Here is a 17,426-nt window from a genome sequence, read left to right as displayed (position 1 = left end):
TGAAATGGCTCATCCAACTCACAGTCTTGAAACCCTAGAGTACATGTTGGAAATATCTGCAGATAAGGGAACTTGTTTGGAAAAGGATAAGGAACTCTAATTTTAAAAAAAGACTTAACAGCTATGTGGAACAGGAAACTATTCTCAAATCCCATGAGGTACTAACACTCTGACTATATATTGTGCGACTCAGCATGTACCCCGTGCAGCTAAATGCCACAAGAAACTGTCCCGTCCCATCCCATAGTCAGAGTAATGCAAGTCCCATGTCTGAAGGAGACTGAGTACGGAATCCCTGGTGTCGCTGCCTAGAAAGGCTCACATGATGCACCTCCCATGTGACCGTGCGCCATACTGATCTCTGGTCCTTCCAGAAACTTCTCTTAGCCTGCACTACCCTGACCACAAAAACACAAGCTCTACTGCTTCCTAGCATATGCTGATGTTCAGTTACACTTTTACCCACACTCATTGTGTAACATTATAATTGTGGCTACTCACTCCTAGTACCTCACCTGACTCATTCGCAACAATATCGACATTAAAACGTCCACTCATACTGTGCTTAAAAAACACGTAAGCGCTACTGGAAACAGTAAGTAATTTTTCACTGTTGTCTCAGTTTTGTAAAAATCGTAGTCACAATGTGCCAACTTTTAATAACCTATGTACTGTTAATTGTACCACTATTAACGTCAAGTAGAAAAACGATAACTGAGCAAGCACCTGAAAATGAGGCCCCTCCCCATGGATTGAAAAGTATTGTGCTTTGAAATAAAAATCACAAATTGTGACAAAGTGGTTTTTTGTTTTATGAAAGTAGTAATAAAGCCATGGAAACAACACTAAGAGCAATGGATAAAATTAAAAAACAGCAAAGTGCTATGATTTTTGAAACCTTAGTCAGTCCTGTGATACCACAACACTAAAGACAGTTGGATTTTGTATTATTACACTCAAGTAACACTTATGACAGTCAATCTAGGGGTCAGCACATAGCAAAATTTTTGTGATGTAAAGGAGGCTCATAAAGATAATGAAACAGCTGTCTCCTCAAACATCCACTAAACCAATATATAGAGAATTAAAAATATTGCCCGTTCCCTGCATTTATATACTAGACACCTTTGTTAACAAGAACTCGCGTAAGTCTGCATACAGTTATAACACATTCCAGTGTAAACATCCTAAAAGCTACAGAATGACCAGGAATCTAGTTGAGCAGTGTGCTCTATAATAAATTACCCCTACCAGTTTGTAAAAACAGCCCAACTTTTCAGAATAAAGTTAAGATCGTTTTGCTTACACCCTCTTTTTATTCATTCAATGAAAAACCATTTTGTAATAACTCTACTTTAACCTTTATTTTACTTACTGTTGGTGTTAATTACTCTTACTACTTTGAATGTTACAGTGTTACTAACTTGTTGTGTATAAAGCTGGCACATAAGTTAAACAATTTTTGTTGATTTTTTCTATACAATTTTATTATTTTTGAACTTTACCACATTTTGCTGTCAGATTTTTATATTTCTGTGTATGCGGCTTGTCCTCTATCCCTTGTAAACTGCACAAGGCAAGAGTCTTGGGAAGTAAATAAATAAATCTCCACATGTGATTGTGTCCTCTAAGATCTCAACCTCATCTGACTGCAAAAACTTTATCATAATAGAGGAATAATGTACCTTCCTTAGGTTGCCAAACTGCCAGATCTTTCATGACCAGTAAACAAATTAAGGATACACTAATCTAGCCAGCACCAGGCTAAATACACAACACACATAAATTATTAAAACAAATCTGTTCACGTACATACAAATCATATACAAGCTTATAATACATCACAACAGGCAATAAAGACAATTTCACATTCTTTAGCAGAAAGGGTAAATAACAGTATGAATAGAATAATTTGCTATGAAGTGATATTACAATTTTATTTCTTGGTCATAGGGTGGCATCTTAATGGCAGATTAAGCACTATAAACGTAAGATAATACTGCCGGACAGATTGTGTATGGTATTGTGCATCAGTTCTCTGTGAAATAAGCAATTATATGTTCAGGTTACAATCTCTTAAAAGGCTCATGTGGCTCCTGTAAGTTTTTGCATCTTATGATGAGTGTAAAGAAGTGGTGATATTGGGACATTAGTGAACCAGTCTGGTTAGTCTCAAGCACAAAATTACTGCGATTGCAATATCATCTGCCTGAAAATAACTTAGATGTAAATCACTTTCTGACATTGAATTCCACATTCACAAGTTGGAGGGAGTCTCTGCCTATACTGTGGATGTGAGGGAAGTTTCACAGATTCAAGCACATCCTTATGGTGGTCATTAGGTATCACCAACCTCACGTTCAGTCCATAAACCACGATTTTATGGCAACAGCAGATTGCAAATTACAGTACTGGGAGCCTCTCTACTGTTGTGTTTCTTCCTATACCTCTTTCTGCACACTATATGCCCTTAGTTTAAAGTTCAGGGATGTGGTTGGAGTCACTGAAATTGGTGCAAGCTATGTGCTTGTTATTTGTTGGACGTCAGTTAATTTTTGAATGACTGGGTACTCTGGAGTTTCGATTCTCTAGAGCCTCTTGATATCCTGTGTATGCAAGAAATGTCATAGCTCAACTGAATGTGTGACCAACAGGTGTGAAGCAGCCCATAGATACCATAATGGATCTGGATTTTAACAGCACAAAGGGATTTCTATATTACCTCTCGAAGTCAAGATACTGAAGAGGACTTGGTCAGGACGATACACCACATGAACACAGTCCAACCATCAGTAGTTCAGAATGTCAGTGCCAGAGGCAGGTTGAAGGTTTGCATGACTATCAACAGAAGTTCCTTTAGTGTACTGAAGATCGCATAGAAAGTGGTTCTTCAACATGAGAGCAAATGAAATTACTTAACACTTGACAGATGATGAGGGCAGCTGTGTTCACAAAATAATCTATCCAGCCTGTGACTATCTTCTATGAGTATAATTTTTCTTTATAACCTCTTTACTATCCGTATGTCCACCATGTTAGCATTGTGTGCCAGTAAGACACACAGTGAGTCTCAAGTGTTAGTCATGGATTGTTACAAGAACACTTTATCTCAACACCAAAGCATTTGTATTTTAGGGACATTTCTTCTGGAGGCTGCCATCTAAACTCTTGCAACAATAATCTTCTTAAAGCCATACTATAAGAGCATCCCAGATTCCACCATATTGTAGCTTGCTTCTTGCAAGTTCTGTGAACAGTTTTCCTTGGAATGATTGAAGAAGCTGCTCTTTGTAATATGTCCATGAACCAATCATGTACCATACATCCAACAAGGAGAGGAGGGAAATTCATTTCCTCTTTTACATTGGTTGAATAACCTTCCCACTCGGTTTTGTCACAGTTCCGTTTGCCTGGTCCAGCTACCCAGAGCAGAGGAGGAGAATTTGTTGTCAATGTGATAACAATGAGATAATGATGTGACCCCATGAAGTCTTTCATGACTGCAGAGTCACGTATCAGAGTAAGAGACAAGAATAGACACATAGTTATCAAAAGCTGAATTTACTGGGCGAAAGCTCACATTGCTAAATGAGGTCTTGACCTTCTATTAGTGAAGGAATAACCACATCATTTTAGTCTGTGGTTTTGCAGCCCCATTCTCCAGTATGAGAATTAAGATCACTAGAAGTTGAGCAAGATGACTGAGTTTGTGCAAAAATTTATTGTCTTGTATCATTTGCGGTGTGGAGCAAAGTGACATTACTGGTAGTTCTTTAACATATTGTTATAATATAGTTCAGTAGGTCAACAGAGCAGTGTCCCTCTTTACCCTTCACTCTGGTATTCTAGGATTATGTTATTTCTGGAGAATCTAACAAAGAATTAAGCTTGAATCATGTTTTCAGAATGAGATTTTCACTCTGCGGTGGAATGTGCGCTGATATGAAACTTCCGGGGAGATTAAAACTGTGTGCAGACCGAGACTCAAACTCAGGCCCTTTGCCTTTTGCGGGCAAGTGCTCTACCAACTGAGCTACCCAAGCATGACCCATCACCTGTCCTTCAATTCTACCAGTATCTCGTCTCCTACCTCCCAAACTTCACAGAAACTTTTCTGTGAACCTAGCAGAACTAGCATTCCTGGAAGAAAGGATATTGCACAGACATTTTTGAATCATGTCTGTGATTGTGAAAATCACTAGATGAATGATTATCACTGAATGGAGCACCCTTTCTGTATTAGAACTCATTGATTATGCATTCTATTGGACGATTTTTAGATCTCTTTTGTATATTTCAGGACATGGATGATTCTACCTTGAACAAGTGGCACAGCATTTGGATCCAGTTGACCATGGACTGCCTGTTATACCAAAAGAAATCTCGCATATACATCAGTCAGGTTTTGCCCCAAACTGCTCCCATTTGGCTGATGAGTTATGGTAGGCTGTGCCATTGAAACACAGCGAGTTGGAAGTTTTTCCAGATGTTACATTTTCTACTCCCAGGAATACATTTTTTTCCTTCTACTTTCAATGCAGTTGTACATGTAGTAAGTTGTGAATACTCCAGACTGTTATTTAGACTAAGTTCCAGACAAATTTGTAGTTCATTTTGTCATATTTATCTTCCCAATGCCAATGATACAATTAGTTGAACTAGCTCAAATAATTAAAAGTTATGACTAATTGAAATTTCGACATAGTGAGCAAGGGGGGAAAACCCTTTGAGCTAATAGCATACATTATTATTCATTTGAAAGTAGCTATTTCAATCCTTTCGAAAACTTACTTGAAATCGCTTGAAACTAACTAACTTCCGATATAGCTGGCAATGAAATTTCAGTACTTCTTAATTTTGATTGCCTATTTTGCATTAATGCTTGCAATATTCTTATATCTTATAAATTTACTTTTGTTACAAATTTTTTTTTCTCTGGGTCTGACAACATCTCTCATTAATTGAGACACTAAGATTTTGAATAATACAATCACTTTATAAGTATTACAGACTGCTGAAAATACCTAACATGAATGGGCAAACAATGTCTGGTAATCAAAAATAAATTTCAGCTGCAAAAGACGGAAGTTTTCTTATCTTTATGATAAAACATAACTGAATATTTGCAAAATTAGTGAAGCTGGTGTTTGATAAAATCGTGGTCCTGTCTGTGACAGAACAAGATATGACTGTATGGTGATGGAATAAGATGGGCCATGTGAATGCATAGGACAGGTCTCGCACCTCTATTTAGTACAGGGGTATAGAGCCCATGTGGCAAGGTGCTGGGAGTAGCTGTGGCATAACAATGAACCACGATGTTTCTTACTTTTGGTGGGCACTGAAATATCACTTTGGGAAAGGTGGAAAGGATTGTGGTAGGATAATCCTCATTTCCAGACATGACAACAAGTAGTCCGAGCTCCACTAAGTCATTTTCCTCTGGTGGATATTGGGTAATTAGCAGGATGCCCCTTTGCAGCTGAATCATGGGTGTGGATATGGCACAGGAAATCTATTTGTCAATTACATTTGAAATGTAAAGCCTGTGCCTGAAAGCCTTAGCAAGACCTTCAGTACACTGAGCAAGAGATTGCTCATCATTGCAGATGTGCTGTCCACAGATGGGCCGACTCTATGGAAGGTAACTTAACATTAATTATGGTAGAAAGAATTGTTAAAGACATAATCATATCCCACAGTTATTTAAAGAGTACACATGTAAATGCAAATTCACCACATTAACATACATAGTATGTTGTGTTTCAAATGGCTCTGAGCACTATGGGACTTAACATCGGAGGTCATAAGTCCCCAAGAACTTAGAACTACTTAAACCTAACTAACCTAAGGAAATCACACACATCCATGCCTGAGGCACGATTTGAACCTGCGACCGTAGCAGACGCATGGTTCCGGACTGAAGTGCCTAGAACTGCTCGGCCAATGCAGCTGGCCATGTCGGGGTTATACCCAACTTAGAATCTTGTGGGCACAAACTGCACAAAAATATTACACTTGAGTAGATTGAGAGCATTCCCTATGATAATATTTTTGAAGTTTTATGACATGAAAAGACAGACCTCTTGAAATGAATTGCATATTTGTCATGCATTACACATATTGTTGCATATGGGTTGTAAGATGAGTATACGGATAATCTCACCTCTTCAAGGATGTGTGGATGAAGTTCCAAATGTTATAAATTACTTTTGCTCTTGTTCTGAATTGTGGCATGAGCAGACAACCCCCCCCCCCCCCCCCCCAGACACACACATATACACACAAAGAAACACATGCAAATAAGAACACTGTTAGTAAAAAGTGAAAAATATAATTTCTCAACAGTATACATTTAAGATTCTCCAGAATGTTGTATATACAATCAGTCTATCACCAAACGGCTGGCATTGTCAAAAATAAAAATAATACAAAAAAAAACAGTTCGGCCAACTGAATGAGTATTATAATTCCATTTTTCTGGCTTGTTCTCTTTTAATGACACCATGTTGCTGGAATGGTATTTTCATTAGTAAGTACTAATTATTACCCTTTCTTCAGAGCCATTATATATATTGTGTTAGACAAACTACCGAGAAAAACTAATATAAACATGTTAGTGCAATGCATTACTTACAACCACAGAGGATATATACCATCATTAAAGAGAAATATCAATATTAATGAATATTTTGTAGGTAACATTTCAAAAGTGTGCAGAAATCTTCAGAACAAACACCTTAGTAGACTATATCCTCAATGGCTCATTAAAAAAAGGAATGTCTCACTTTATGAACATATTATGCTATTGTTTCAATACCTTCAACAAATGTTTGGAAACACGCAGACACATTACATGTGTTTGGCCTTCTTTAGATCTATGCCCCAAAAAGGCATTAATAAATACAAGCACCTTTAGGAGAAATTCCTCTCCTCGTCCTTCAAATCAAAAACTTCCGTATGAAATTATCAATAACAGACATTAATGAAAAATTTGAAGAAAGCATGACTGTCATGAAACCACCCAACAAGTATAGATACAGTATGACATGGAGCGATGACCATCAAAGTACAAACTCAGAACTCTCCCAGGCAATTTCATCATTCACCTATCAATATATTGAAAATTAAAAACACAACAAAACCTTGCATTTACAATACAACAATCAGTGATAACAATTTTAAGTAAATATACAATTTTAAGCAAATTCAGTTTTATCACTATACTACAGCTGACAACAGTGAAGATTTACCTCATACATTAAGCATTTACAGTGAGTACAACCTGCACAACTTCTCCTTTCTTTCTTGCTTTCTTTCACAGAGGTTTATTAGCAATGAGAAAGTAAGCTCCTGGCTGAGGTATGAGTGTAACAAATGACACTTCCATCTAGTTTGTGTATGGAGGTCAAAATGAGAAATTGGTTTTGCATTCATATTTCTTGGTAACTACATTACAACTTTAAAGGTAACATGTAAAAATGATAAATACCTTATTTTAAACACACAAAGTTTCCAATCCACAGATGTACACAATTATGTATGTTGACAAAATGTAAATTTTATTTTTTTCACAAATGATAAATTAAAGAAATGAGATTTGTGGCACTGATGTCATTGTTACTGTACTTAAATATTGTTTGACCGGAAAGATTGGTGGCTGTTGAAGAAAGCTTTTGACCTAATGTCTCCAACTTATGTCAACTGAAGAGCAGGGTATGAAGAACAAATTAAGAAATGTGGAGATAGCAGCATTGACTGATAAGTACTAAACATTCATTGTGTGTAGCATAGAAACTGGCAACATAAAACAGTATTCACATGAAGTTTTGAGCTCTTCCTCTTTTCCTGGTAAAAAGTGCGCACATATTCTCTCTCTCTCTCTCTCTCTCTCTCTCTCTCTCTCTCTCTCTCTCTCTCTCACTCACTCACTCACTCACACACACGGACATTCCTGCAGCTGCAGTGAGACTCACTGTGGCAGTGAATATTTGGGTGCCTGTGTGCACTTTTACAAGAAAAAGAGCTCAAAAGCTAGTATGAATACTGTTTTCTGTTATATGTTTCTACTCTCCACACATCAGTCCACTATAGGGGAATCATTACCTTTATTTTATGTACTGTTCCATTCAGGAATTTCCATTATTGTTAAACATTTATTACTAATCTTTGCCAGATCTTTTTGTAAGTGAAAAGTGGACAAAATGTGCACTCATTACTCTACTTACATAGTAGCGTAGTGTATTACTTTGTGATACTGGGCATGTGATATGAGTAATGAGGACAGCAGATCTGTGTTGTGGTACATCAATTATAAAAAAGACACCTGGATCAATCTGGGAAGGTATAAACAAAATCAGATTGAAGGAACAACTTGCACAATGCAGCCCACAGAAAAGAAGTAGACAGTAATTACAAGCAAAAGTGAAAAAGACACTACCTGATGGCCGAAAGTACAACAGAAAGAACACAGTGACTGGACAAAGAGCTCAGCTTGGAGTGACAGAGAGCAAATGGGAAGATCAACAAATTAATGGAGTTAAAAGAGAATGAATGAATAAGAATTAAATGAGAAAGAGGGGAGAAGAAAAAATGTGAGACTAAGACAGGAAAATTAGCCAAAATTTTTAAAATAATGCAACAGTTAAGGAAAAAGACAATCCCTTTGTAGAAGTGAACCTTATTCTATATTAACATACCGTGTTGTTATTCGTACATTATCAGGTCATTTATGTCAAAATACAAAATATAATTGTAATTCGATAGATAAAAAAATCTACTCACCAAGTGGCGGCATGAGAATATGCACACAGAAAAAGATTTTACGTATGCAAGCTTTCTGAGCCAGTGGCTCTTTCTTCTGGCAGAAGGGTTGAAGGGGAAGGAAGAGGGATGAAGGAAAGGACTTGAGGGGTTTAGGAAAAGGGTTAGAGTTTGGAAAAGTCGCTCAGAACCCCAATTCAAGGAGATAAGAAAGAAAGACTGATTGTTCAGTCCTCTTCCTTCCCCTTCACACCTTCTGCTGGAAGGAGGAGCCATTGGCTCCAAAAGCTTGGATATGTAAAACCTTTTCTTATGTGTGTGTTCTCGTGCCACCACTTCTTTTATCCACGCAATTACATTATACTACAAAGAATTGATTACTTTCATTAAAATACAGAATAAATGTGATACTCTAAATATAAATTCTATCAGTAATTTAGAATCATGGGAAAAAAGGAAAAATATTAGTCTTGCAGAAGGAACTGTCAGTAAATGACTGCAGTAAAATCCATAGCATGATCCTCTGCAACTAATGCTCTTCTTTATAAAAACAATTCCTATGTGCTAGATTAGTGTGATTCAGCGAAGGCTGATGGTGAGGAATTGTGCAGTCGCAAACAGAAGCACGCCATGTGACAAGCCAGTCAACAGTGCCTTCTGCCAGTTCTGTTCATTTCTTGCATTTTGAAATATGGGTTAAGGGATTAGCATTTTGGGCCAATTTTTGTGTTAGTGCAGTAGTCATGTTTTTTTATTACAGGCAACAGGAGAGTATATGATTCGAGTTCCCTGTGTAGAATGCACCTGCCACAGGATTTCCCACTTCTCTAATACTGTATTACTTATTTCATATTCTATTGTTTATTTAAGTATTTTATAATACTCTTCACTGCTTTCTCAATTTTCTTTGAATAATAGAGCCCAGTTAGCTTTTTTGAGGAACATCATCTGAATGTCATTTACACTCCGAGTTAAGATGTATCTATTGCAAAATGCTCTTAAAACTTAGTATTTTGTCTGATAAAATGTTCTAATTACTTGCCATAACACTTTTCATAGAGCCATGAGCATTTCATTTTCGTAATGAGGATCTGACTTTCTGAGGAGTAAATGTAACAATGTTCAATTTACTTTGTAGGAATTTACATTATCAATAGTGTCAAAAAGTAAATATTAAAAAAGAAAAGCTATAGCACATATAGATACACAAATATCAATAACTGATACATATCACATTATTTTTCCTTCAGATATTTTCTGAAGATGTCATAACAGTTTTAGTATTTATGTATGAAAGATTCAATGGGAAAGGTCAGTAATTCTAAAGTTTCAGTTCTTGTTCTGCATCTGTTACACTGCCATCACCATAATCATTCTGCAGCACATCATCTTCTTCCTCATCGTCCTGTGACAGACGACACTCTGTACACCTAAAATGAAGCATGTTATACAATTCTTCAAACAAGCAACTCCAACATAAGACACCTTAATCTAACATATAAGGAGCATAAGGAAAAAATAGGCAAAAGACATTTAATAAGTCTACTCAGAGACTATACCTGCTTTCATTGATTCCATAGTTGATGCAAGTGTGCCCAACACATTCACAACAACCATCATGAAACCACCTGTAACTGCTGGCACCCATAGAGCGGCAAGATTCCTTGCATTTGTTCCAAGGTGAGCAATGTGCCATGTAAGTTACAGTGCAGTTCACTACAGCCAGTGAACTCTTCCCATTAGCTGTAACATGAAAATTCCACACTTAATCCATTTACCAACTTTATGGGTCGCATTACTGAGAAATATTTTTCCATTAGTGCCTGCAGTCATTAAGTCAAATGAAATGATTGTTGCTAATACTACAGTGCTATAAATAATGAGAATAGTAAAATCATTTATTTATATCTGTGTAAACACACCACCTTGTGAAATTCCATGATGAAATTACAGCTTCCACATTAGGAATGTTTGCTAAAAGTGTCCTGTTTTATAAAATAATGTGTGTTGACTACCGCTTTGCTGTAATTTAGAAATTTTAATTAGGGCCAGAGTTAGAGAGAACTTTTTGGTTATGGCCACCACTCTTGTTTGATTAGAAATCTAAATACAAAATAGCCCAAGGATGGGGTGAGAGAGGTGGGAGGTGAGGCATCAACTTCCAAAAACTGATTACATTAAGGGTCCAAAAATATAGTTTTCACCATTGTAATACATTTTATTGATGAAGGACATTCTTCTGGGAATATCTCTCAGCTCTTGCAAGCAACTTAAAAAAGGTGAAAAGATGAAATTCCTAGAAGAAATATAAACTTGTGTATGAAATAACACATCCTAAATGAATGGATGGATGTAGCAGTTTACAAAACTTCTACAACATGCTTAACAATACATAAATACAATTCTGTAAAAGAGACATCACCATTATACAAGGATTCTGAAAAGCAACTGCTATTGCCAGTGCAGCAGGGTGCTGCAATTTATGGACAGTAGCTGGCCACTCATTCCCAAGAAGCTGTCTACCCAATACGAATGACTTGTGTATTTGGTATAGCAACCACTTTTTGGCAAGGAGCCTGACAACAGCTTTAATACACAAGACTGGTGCAAAACCATGATTTGAAAATCCTTTGCCAATTTGAAAGGAAACTTGGGCTGGTGGATATGGAACACACTCACAAACTAGCAAGTGAGAAACTCTGACAAAGAAATTCTGTTATCACCTGACTTGAAGAATAAAAGTATTTTGAGTGAACTGTAGTTGTAATTAATATAAGAAAGTATTTTTCTTGCTGCAAAAGTGTCTTATAATCCTTCAATTACAAAAGAAAGATTAGGGATTAACATCCCGCTGACTTCAAGGACACTCGAGACGGAGTACAAGCTTTGACTGTTTCAAAGAATGGGAAGGAAATCGGCAGAGCTCTTTCAAAGGAACCATCTTGACAATCACCTGGAGCAATTTAGGGAAGAAATCACAGAAAGTCAAAATGAGGATGACCGGACACAGATTTGAACAGTCGTCGTCCTGAATGTGAGTCCAGTGTGTTAGCCACTGTGACACCTCACTTGTTTCAACCAGGAAAAGAGAAGAGTTTATGTGTACATAGGTAGACATGTCAGTACACATTAACAGAACCAAGTTTAGCAGCTATGTAAGTTCTGCAATCATGAGAATAGGGAGTGGTGACCTGCTGTGGACAGGTTGAAACAAGGAGAAGTAACATCGCTACTGAGACTCGGGGAACTACTATTCCGAAACAACATTGTGGTACTGAAATAAACATTGGCCCATAACATTCCACCAAAATCTTGACACAGTAAGTATACAGTATTTCAAGTATAACAGTGGTTTTCTCACTTTCATGTTCTTTATAGAAAGAGTGGGAGGGGGAAATAAAACAAAACTGCACAGGTTGAGAGGGTATGTGAAATTTCAGTGATTACAAAATTGATTCAAATTTATAAAGACTTGTCAGTATGGTGTGCACCCTCTCTGACATGGCTGCATGCACCAATTCACTTGGTAAGAGTGTCAAAGCTGTTATACCCTCTCCTGAGGCAAGCTGGACCACAAGAGTTGCAACTGGTCTTCCATATCCTGGATACTATCGCTGGGACAGATCTGACTTCAGAGTTGGTCCCAAATACGTTCTGTCAGGGACAGATCTAGCTATCTTGATGGCCACAGCATCATACATACAATTTGTAGACACACGTCATACTTGGACGAGCATTGTCTTGTTGGAAAATGATGCCTTGATAATGTTGCACGAGAGGCAACACATGAGGACACATGATGTCTGTGGCTGTGCTGTCACGAGTTCCCTCAATCACTAAGAGGTGTGACCGAAAGTCAAACCTGATGGCTTCCATCACCACAATGCCAGAAGTAACACTGCTGTTCCTCTCCAACAAATTTGAAGAATGGGACCTTTCCAAAAGTTGAAGCCATAATCACTGTTGATGGTCATCTGGAGTAGTGCGAAATCTTTATTAATCATTGAACACAATGAGATGCTATTCGTCAGCAGTCCATGCTTCTTGGTCACAGCAACATTCCAAATGCTGCCATCTGTATTGTGATGTTAGCAGCCTATGCATTGGACAGTAATTATGTAGTCTGACTACTGGTAGTCTCTGACCAATGATTTGGGATGACCCATAATGTTGCAGGGAAGCCATTACTTGTTCTCAGATGGTAGGCAAAGATGTGAAGAGGTTATGATGTGCTGGTACCCAATATGGTGATCCTTACATACCTTTGTAAATGATTAAAAATTGTATATTTCTGTGACAGGTTGAATCATTGAATGGCCACTCAAGTGCACTCTAGTGTTTTGAGTGTATAATGTTGTTACCACACCTGGTAGTGTATATAAGTGATGTGAGCGGCATTAGTTATTGAGTGATCACTGTGAAGATGCCATGTGCTCGTGTAAGACAGCTTTATCAATACCTGACTAAAATTTGGCTGGCTGTTTGAATCTGGCAATATCCAGATTTGTGGGGTGCTAGGATGTGAAAATGGCCTGATATTGGACTGCATGGAAACATGACGGCATGCATACTTGTCATCAAGGTTCGGGTTGACACCTGACCAACACGATGAAGTATTGCCATACTGGGAACTAGCACTTCGTAACCCCTTCATGTCTCTGCTTGCCATCTGAGAACAAGTAATGGATTCCGTGCAACATTCTGTGTCGTCCCATCGTGCCAATGGTATGTCCATTTCCAAAGTTACACCGACATCCAACCATGTCCTCTGGGTGCTTCACTTTTTTTGGTCAGGCATTACACATGAGTAATTTAAATTAGTTGGTACGTGATGTATTAAGTCTGAGACGGGACAGTGTTGCAATAAGTATTGCCTGCCTACAAAAATCATACGTAAATACTATGCGTATGCTAACAGTTTCTGGAAAAAAGTCTAAAATTTGTTAGTAATTCTAATTCGGAACAGAGTAAATTGATTTTTTCAACACAATAGATTCTTTCTTTTCCAGAAAATAGTTTCCAACATACCATATGAAATCTTGAAAACTATCGAACTCAGTTAGGCATTCCCCCCACCCACCTCCAGGCTGTTAAAATACCCTGTTCATTATATCATTATGTACAATGTTTGGTTCTATTTAAAATGTTAGTTCCAAATTTCACATGAAAATAGCTTCACTATGAAAGCCAAAACTAAATGTGGAGTGAAATAAAGAACTTTTTAGCAAGGGAAACAGTTAGTCTTCAATAACAGAAAAGTACATGTCATCCTTTTACATAGATTAGTTTGCTTTAAATACTGACATCAAAAATAAGGCACAGTTATCCTTTAATGTTAGGTACAGACATTTGACAAAAATGCGTGTACATTTCTTTTTTATGTCTGATGATGTAGACATTACTGCAAATGATTATGATTCACACGCACGCGCACACACGCACGCACACACAATTTATTTTCAATGGTGAACTGTTGTGGAATGTTGTGTTGCGTAAGCCTAGATGTGTAGTGCCATTTGTAGGATGACCGAATATGGAAATTACTAGAACAATACCAACCGAAAAAATGTGTGTGGAAGACAATCCGAGAGTGTAAATTGAACAGCCAACAGGCAGCAGACAGCTTTTGTGGCAAAGCTGGCAGAATGGCACACAATGTGGCACCAGATGTAGAGTAGCTATGTTTGATGGCACCTATACTGTGCTGAAAGCGAGTGTGCACGTTGACCTCTCAGTACAAACTTTTTTAGAAATTCTACACAGTTTGTGTGTCTTGATTTGATGGTTAGTTCGGTGTACTGTTCCAATTGTGTGCACTTTCAAAAATAGATTTTGGAATGTTCAGAGCAAGAATAGTGTTTACTTGCTTGCTACACAACACTGTGACGTAACGTGTGGCAATAGGACGAAGCATGTAACACACAAAGGAACTCTGTGAGAACTACGCATGGTTGGCTTCAACACCTTGTTCAATAGATATTGTTTAATGTATCCATGGCCAATTGTCTAATTAATACAGCTGTTGATTGGACACTGACTGCATTTTTGAAAAATTACAAACAGTTACTCCTGATCCGCTTTCAACTATCTCAATTTATTATCTGCCTCCAAACTCATCTTGAAGTGCCTTTCCAGTGCACAGATTAAACATACATTGAAATGTGCAGAATCTGTAGTGAGGAAGTATGCAGTAGCCACTGTAACTGAGGGTGCTGCATCATCGACATCGTCAAGAAGTGAGACACCTACATGACACTGGGATGAAACAGACCCATCACAATAAAATTCATCTCGCAAGGTCTCAAAAACTAAAAGATGACTTTCAGTGCTACTATTTCCAAAAACTTAACCACTGGGGTGTCCCAAATTTTTTATGTTTTGTTGTTAAATTTTTCTCTTTTTGTAGTTGCATGTAGTACCAGTCCTTTTCCAGTCTGGAGATTTTCTTTCATCACTGCTACATACCCACTGAATTTGAGCAGTTTGGAAAACAGACGATAGTACTGTTAAAAAAAATTAAAATCGGCAATCAGTTTTGACAACTAAACACCTCTCTATAGAAAGTGACAACCCACCAGTGGTGGGAAGCAGAGCAAGGAGTGAGGGTGCAACAGAACTCTGCTGCATCCAGCAAAGAGACAGATAGCCACAGGCAGGTGGATGGGGAACAACCAAGACATTGATAACTTTGGGGTAGCCAATAGCTTGAGTGTAGACAGCCCAAGTGGTGTCCCTTCTATCAGTTTTCTTGACTAGTTTGATGCAGCCCTTCACAGTTTATTCTCCTGTGCCATTCTCTTCATCTCGGAGTAGCACTTGTGCCCTATGTCCTCAATTATCTATTGGATGTATACCAATCTCTATTTTACCCTTCAGTTTCTACCCTCTACGGCTTCCTCTAGAATCACACAACTTTGCCCTGATGACCTAACATCCTACCCTTCTTGTCAGGGTTCTCCCCGAGTTCCTTTTCTCAGCACTCATGAGGATAAGCACCTTATTTGTTTTCAGTCCACTAATTTTCAACATCCTACAATACAACCCCAAGTTTCTTTTTAATTCTTCTGTATATAATTCTTTTCTGCAACTCGGCTGTTACGCTGATTTAACAATAGTTCTCCATCTTGTGTGTGTGACGGGTGCTGTAGTTTTTTCCATGTGGGTGACTGTCATGGTGTGGGAATAGGGGAAGTAAATGAGACTCATCAGTGGTTTTGTAGGATATGTAGTAGAGATAGGAAGATACTAGAACAGGAGGGGAAAATTGCCACCCTTCAGGCTGAGTTAGACAAGGCCAGGGGAGATCTTGACAGGTTACAGAGGGAGAAGGGTATAGAGAGGTGGGAAGTGGCAACAGGACGAACAAGCCTAGAACTTTGTCTGACAGCTTTGTGGTGAATGTGGAAAATAGATTTGACCCGTTGCTTCAGTTAGAAGCTGGTGAGCCTCAATCAGTTGCAGGTGTAGACAGGGCACAACAAACTTTCAGCAGCAAATTGAAAAGTATGAATGTAGGGAAATCAGTAAAGAGAAAAAGTGTTGTTGTTAGGTAGTTCCCATGGAAGAGGTGTTGCCTAACTTTTGCAGGATGAACTAGGATCAGAATATCAGGTCACCAAGTTTTTTAAACCTAGTGCTGGTATGGAGCAGGTGACAGAGGATTTAGGGTCACTTTGCAAAGATTTCACTAAGGAAGACACCATGGTTATAGTGGGTGGGCCAAGCAATAGTACTGACAGAGATCCTGGGTACGGTATAGAGTGTGACTCGGCAATGACTGCATCAGCATCGAAGCATACTAGTGTTGAGTTTGTATCTGTCCTTGGGCACCATCAACAGGAAAGGGAAGGGTAAGCTGTCTGGGAAAATTGCAGGAAAGTTAAAGGGGGAGGTACTGTCACGAGTGATAAAATACCAGTGGTTATAGGGCTCAGAAAAGCCCCTTTTTTAGTGTTGGGAGGACAGAAAGAAACCAAATTTTAAGAGAGGTTAGGACCGAGGCAAACCTTCAGTTTGAGAAAGAAACCAAAAAACATAATTCTAGCTTATTACATCAGCATAAACAGCTCTTGGTTAAGAATTTTCAACAATCAACAGATATTTCAACTCTGCCAAATTTTAACTCAGTCAATGTGAAATGTCAGCTATCTTTATTGCATCAAAATGCATCAAAATATTCGAGGACTGAGAAATAAAATTAATGAATTAATTATTTGCATAAATGAACTGAGTCCTCAAACCCAGCTAATATAATCTGCCTCTCTGAACATCATATGGCCACTGGTATGGAACTTTTAAGTGTTACAGGGTTTAGGTTAGCATCTCACTTTTGTAGAGCAGAAATTGAGGAGGAGGAGTTGCTACATTCATCAGGAACTGTCATAAATTTAAGAACATAGACATTCATAAATTTTGCCTAGAACAGCATATGAAAGCATGTGCAATAGAAGTAGGATTTCACAAAAAGTCCTTCATAATATTAAGTGTATATCGAGCATCTGCAGGTAACTTTAATCTGTTCATAAACCACCTTGAAGCTGTACTGGCCCATTTAACAACCAAACACAAAGAAATAGTGGTTGCTGGTGATTTCAATGTAGATTTCCTTAAAGACTCTTCCTAAGAACTTATTTGAGTTAGTAACACTGTCATTCAACTTAATT

At 37.9% G+C, this 17,426-nt stretch overlaps 1 protein-coding gene across 2 annotated transcripts in view; it reads right to left on the bottom strand.

The window, feature by feature from the left end:
- Window positions 1–6,318: 6,318 nt before the first annotated feature.
- The window catches only part of LOC124796421 (protein twisted gastrulation-like), a 52,488-nt gene continuing 41,380 nt past the window's right edge, over window positions 6,319–17,426 (bottom strand). For both annotated transcript variants that reach the window (XM_047260602.1, XM_047260601.1), the window contains exons 4-5: window positions 10,323–10,506; window positions 6,319–10,193 (exon numbers count right to left, since the gene is read on the bottom strand). In XM_047260602.1, the coding sequence (XP_047116558.1) occupies window positions 10,085–10,193; window positions 10,323–10,506 (293 nt within the window). In that variant the 3' untranslated portion in view covers window positions 6,319–10,084. The remainder of the gene's footprint in view (window positions 10,194–10,322; window positions 10,507–17,426) is intronic.

This window comes from Schistocerca piceifrons, chromosome 4 (genome assembly GCF_021461385.2).
Source record: "Schistocerca piceifrons isolate TAMUIC-IGC-003096 chromosome 4, iqSchPice1.1, whole genome shotgun sequence".
Lineage (NCBI taxonomy): Eukaryota > Metazoa > Arthropoda > Insecta > Orthoptera > Acrididae > Schistocerca > Schistocerca piceifrons.
The sequence above is the reverse complement of the archived record's forward strand: the minus strand, read 5'-3'. Positions and strand labels throughout refer to the sequence as shown.